This window comes from Cupressus sempervirens, chromosome 3 (assembly GCF_028749045.1).
Source record: "Cupressus sempervirens isolate cs-2001-9-10 chromosome 3, ASM2874904v1, whole genome shotgun sequence".
Classification (NCBI taxonomy): Eukaryota; Viridiplantae; Streptophyta; class Pinopsida; order Cupressales; family Cupressaceae; genus Cupressus; species Cupressus sempervirens.
In genome coordinates, this window is record NC_143120.1 from 888,633,300 (window position 1) to 888,638,481 (window position 5,182).

The 5,182-nt window shown below is 36.1% G+C and overlaps 1 protein-coding gene across 1 annotated transcript; it reads right to left on the reverse strand.

Annotated features, from left to right (window-relative positions):
• Positions 1-1,935: 1,935 nt before the first annotated feature.
• LOC149569653 (rubisco accumulation factor 1.1, chloroplastic-like) lies at positions 1,936-3,811 on the reverse strand. The gene is made up of 2 exons (XM_089822378.1): positions 3,737-3,811; positions 1,936-3,517 (listed from the first exon to the last, which is right to left on the reverse strand). The coding sequence occupies exon 2, from the start codon at positions 3,420-3,422 to the stop codon at positions 2,130-2,132; it is 1,293 nt and encodes a 430-aa protein (XP_089678504.1). The 5' UTR covers positions 3,423-3,517; positions 3,737-3,811; the 3' UTR covers positions 1,936-2,129.
• Between the last annotated feature and the right edge of the window lie 1,371 nt (positions 3,812-5,182).

Here is a 5,182-nt window from a genome sequence, read left to right on the forward strand (position 1 = left end):
AAATTATTCAAACAGGATTGGATATTAATACAGATCATTCAGGGTGTTTCTTTCCTTTGGGAACGTTTCAGGGTGTGACACCTTAAGGTTTGCAAATAATGATATAAATTGCGACCAACCTTTAAGTCAAAGTCTAACATTATCATGAAATGTATCTTAAAAGTTTGAATGGATTGTAACATTTTAAAAAAATGGAAAGAAACGTCTCAAGTCCCCAAATTCTCAGTCAGTTTGCATTTATAACAAGGAGGTAATCTTCTATGAAAGAATACTAAAAGTGGCCAGTAGTAAATCTAAGAAGTGGACGTTATATATGTCTAATTAAGATTTGTATTTTAACAGCATATCTTGAAGTTAATTTCGGTTAGTAGATTCAGGGGCTGCTGTGTGTTTAAATGAGCATAAAATTACAATGTCATTTGACACAAATAATAATCTTTCTATTTATTATTACTATCTTGAAACTTGACTGCTAATAACGCCAAACTTAAGGCTTGAACTGGAGGCCCCACAAGTCAGACAGGTTTATGTCAGAAGGGAGGAGAGAACAAAAATAATGAAGCCAATAAATCATGAAATGTGAAGAAAGAAGAATTTTTAGTTTCATGTTTACAAAAAACAAAAGGTAACCTATTGAAGGACAGGTTATTGTTTGAACCAGTAAGTCATAATCAGTGTATAACATGCTCAATCTGTAAGTTAGTTGAGAAAAAGTACACTTTAGAGAATATTTAGCTTTCATTCAAGCTTAGCTATGATGAATTTAATATCCACATCTAGCAAAAGGTATTGTATTGTCACCATAAACTGTGACTAAATGAAAAAGAGATGTAACATGTATGAGACCTGAGATTATCATTTTGTATTAGAGAAGAACAACTACTAACCAAACAAAATATAGCAAGAAGCAAACATTGTGAAAGGAATAAGATATGATATATGGTATAAGATAGCTAGAGGTACCAATTAAGATGTTGTATAGATAACTCCATTTTTTCTAGAAAACTTAAACAGTTTGAGACAAATTGAAAGTTTTTGATGCTAGAGTTGTGAACGCTTCTAGCATGGATTTATGTCAGCAATCTTGAAGAAGAATGCAATGCCCCGAATTCCACAATAATTATTGCAGGTATGATCAACTCGTGCAGAGGATTGATTTGCAGTAAACTCCTAAAGGTTTTGTATTTTGACATTTTAGTTGAGTTTCAGTTTGATTGGCCAAGGATTACAATGTGTTCAATTCAAATATACATCATTATAATAGCACATCCTGTAAAACATGCCAAATCCTTTAAATCCATGTTTTACTTATAGAGAAACATTTAGGTGATCTGACGTTTCTTGAGAAGTAATTTAATAATGCCACTTGCAAGAAGATGGTCAAATTTGTACAACCTAAAAACTGAACTACCCACAATGATGTAAAACTTATAAGAAAATGCAAATTGAAATAAATCAAATCTGCTCATTGCTTCCCTGTATTTTTGAATAGCCTCCAGGATGTATTTGTTATAACCAACTCAAGGAATCTCCCCTGTCCCAAAGTTTATAGTCAAATGAAATTATAGTTGCTAAAATTGGGAATGTTTCTACAATACAAATAATAGGAAAGGATAAATGATGTGCCTCCGTTGAAAGGGAAACCAAATGGTAATATTCATTCAAGCATCGGGAAATTTGGATAACAATAAGGTATCCCTCAAGGTGAAGTTGTGATCATGAAAGTCCGACAGTTTTAGGGAAGAAACGGACATGAAAAGAAATATTAAGCCAATAAACAAATTAAATGCAAAAACTCTACTTTTGTTCCCATGTCTACAAAAAGAGCCAGAATATATCTGAAATGTACGGAACAAATGTTAAATCCAAATGAAATATTTCATGGTTCTAAAGATGCAGACTTTCTACAAATTATGAGCCAACAATTGCCAAATATTTTCCCAAAATAAGTACTGGTTGCACTGTGGTCAAGATTACAGTTAACAATTCCAAAAATCGTTTAGTTTGGACACCGCAAATTAAATCGCACTCCAATTTACTAGTGTTCAAAATCTGTTACAACATTCTTGAAGATAAGATTAGGAATTGAGACATGCATGCAAATGCTTACATTTTAGGCAGGCAAATAATCATTCCCAGTCTTCCATCTCCAGTTCATCACTCTCTGTTTTAGGTGGTCTAACAACTAAAACTACCATTCCCAAAACAGGCCCTGCAGATTCAGAAATTACAGATCCTCTCTTAAGCGTCAAAGAATTATCAGTTGAGGTTACCAGGAAAAAACTTTCTGCATCAATCTCTGTCTTTGTTTTGTCTACTACTACAAGAATTGGTTCCTTGTCTGCATCTTTTATTCTCCATGGAAGAACATTTGCATCAGGAAAATAAAGAACTACAGGGGCTTCTGCACGAACCAGTGGTTCCCAGCCAGGCAAAACAACCCAAGATCTCCATGATACTTCTGACTTATAGATCCTAAAGGGTCCTTCTCCCATTGCTTGACGAGAAGGGGATTGGTGATATTCTTCAATATTTGCGTCAATTACAGGCAAAACCAAAGGAACCTTAGCCTCTGAAACCTCCCCTGGCTTCAATCTTACAACAACCATGCGCAGAAAAATGTTTGAAGATTCATCCGGGCTGCTTTCCTCGCCGTCATCTAAGAATCTTTGAATTCTATCCTTTGCTTTTTCTGTAACTGCATAAGAAAGGGCCTTCTCCAATGTGGATTCTCGCTCCGGCTTGGCTCTGTATTCTTTACTCTGGCAATATAAGGAGTAGGCTAAGCAATCACCAGGGAGAAAAGAAAAGGATTCCCATCCTTCTTTACGCCGCCTTTCGAATTCTTTCATGGCTTTGACCAAATCCTTGGCTTCCCTGCCATCAATTCTCCTTTCCACGGCAAATTCAGCAGCAGATGTTCGCTGTTCTGATGAAAGAGTCCTAAACTCGTATAGGATATCGGCTCCACCCGAATCAAAATAGGTTAACGCATTTCCATCGAAGCCGTTGGATACGAGAGTAGAACGAACCCTAGAAGCGACTACAATTTTGTTTTGCTCTACTCCTGAAATTCCTGTCGCTTCCTCGATCTTTGAAGGAGCGAATCCAGCCATAGAAAGAGCAGGAATTAGTTCGGCATACTGATGCCACAAACCTATTCTGTCACGAAGCATATTTAATTGTTCTTCGGTGCTTAAATTTTTTGCAGCATCGGGAATATTATGAACAGTTGGAGGTGGACGGAAGGGCTGATAAAGCTCGTTCTGCGCCGAAGCTGTGCATAGGAAAGTTCGACTTTTCTGTTGTGGACAAAATTTTGTGCGATTTAAACCCTGAAAAGTGGAATTAAAGGTTTTGGTTTTGTTGTTAACTGTTGGATGCGTTCCGTATGTTGCAGTCACCGTTTTTGCGGTCAGCATTTTGAGAATTCAACCAAGCAACCTACCTGCCGCAAAAACCGACTCTTTGCTTGGCGGCTGAAAAAACTGCGATGTGATATTTGATATCCAACAGACTGCAAAAGAAAATTAAGCTTTTAATTGTTTCCATTTTCATTTTTCTCGAGGAAGCTTTAAAATCATTTCAAGCTGGAAGAATCGTACGAAAACGAGACTAAGTATCAATTTTCGTTAAGGAAATAGATCAAAATTTGCAGGGATTCCAAAGTTAAAGGGACGATGCTTGCATTTAAAACCAGTGTATACAGCATTAAATCACTAGATAAAGCTCATACCCGATTGTTTCAGCAAATGACTGTAATTCTTTCAAATTTGTATCAATGCTACCGATGAATCCTGCGTGAAAGTTTACGAAATTGTGTTCATCTCTTATTATATTTCCGAATACCGAGAACCTTATCTACATTCGCGCATCACGTTAAGCCAAATAAGCCAATTATTACAGGTTAACAACAAAAACATAATACGAATAGATCCATAGATAATTCTGTGAAGAGTTGTGGTATCCTGATAATGGAATGATTTTGAAAGTAAAATTTCAAATTTTCAGCTGTTTGATAATTTATTATTTATTATTTTTGTTTTATTATTAATAGCACTTGCATCTAAGGTTTGTGTACTTTGGCATGACAAGGAGAATATTCTCTGTAATGAAAATAGGTAATTGTGGAAATCTCTTGTGCATTTTTCGAGACCTAGGGGATGCATCAACATTGGAGGCATCGCCACAAGTTGGATAGGGGAGGGTGCAGTGGTTGTGAATTTTGGTCTTTTCTCAAGAGTTCAAGTCATTGTTGAGCTTGACAACAATGAAAGCATATGGATCACTCTGGGTGTGCATCAACCCAAGAATGTCTTGGATAATAATTTAATGGATGGAAAAATTGAATTCAATAAGGCACAAATGAATCTCATGGGATCTACAAGGTGCAAATTTCAAACAAGTATGGGGATCTTTGGCAAGGTACCTAACACAGATTCAGAAAGTACTTCTTGTGTATATTGTAGGTTATCTCCTCAAAATGCAACCATCGATCATCCTATGACAATAATTTTGAACCATCATTGGCTAATTTCATGAGCCTCAAATTGATTCTTTGGGAAAGAGGGAAGCATTGATGGCAAGCTGAGTTGGAAATGATCTACGTAAATGTGTTAGTTGAAATCCTCTTCTTCTTCTTCTTCTTCCTTGCCCCCATCATTCTCCTCCTTCACTTCCTCTTCTTCTTCTTCTTGGTTTTCTTGCTTCTCCTCATCACCTCCTCCTCTTATTCTTGTGTGTCTTCCTCCTCCTCCTCCTTCACTAACTCCTCCTCTTTTCTTTCCTCTTCCTCCTCCTCCTCCTCCTCTTTTCTTCATCATTTTCCTCCTCTCCCCGCTCTTCTTCTTCCTCCTCCTCCTCGTCCTGTTTCTCCTCCTCCCTCTCCTCCTCTTCCTCCCTCCTCCAATTTGTCATATTTTCTTCTTTCTCCTCTTCCTTCTTTTCTTCTTCTTGTTCTTATTCCTCCTCTCCTTTGTCCTCATCTTCATCTTCATCTCCTCCTCCTCTAAGTTGTTTTTCTTAAATAAAATCAATATTAAATTTAAAAATTACATTATAATGTGTCAATGTTATCATTTTAATAATATCTATAATAAATATTTGTATATAAACCAATTATTTTTATTTTTATTTTTCTTAAAAATAAAGAGACCTTAGTAATAAATTAAAATCAAATTCA

Bases quoted from the DNA above. Each gene is read 5' to 3' on its own strand.
- LOC149569653 (XM_089822378.1), bottom strand. From the start codon at position 3,422: ATGCTGACCGCAAAAACGGTGACTGCAACATACGGAACGCATCCAACA.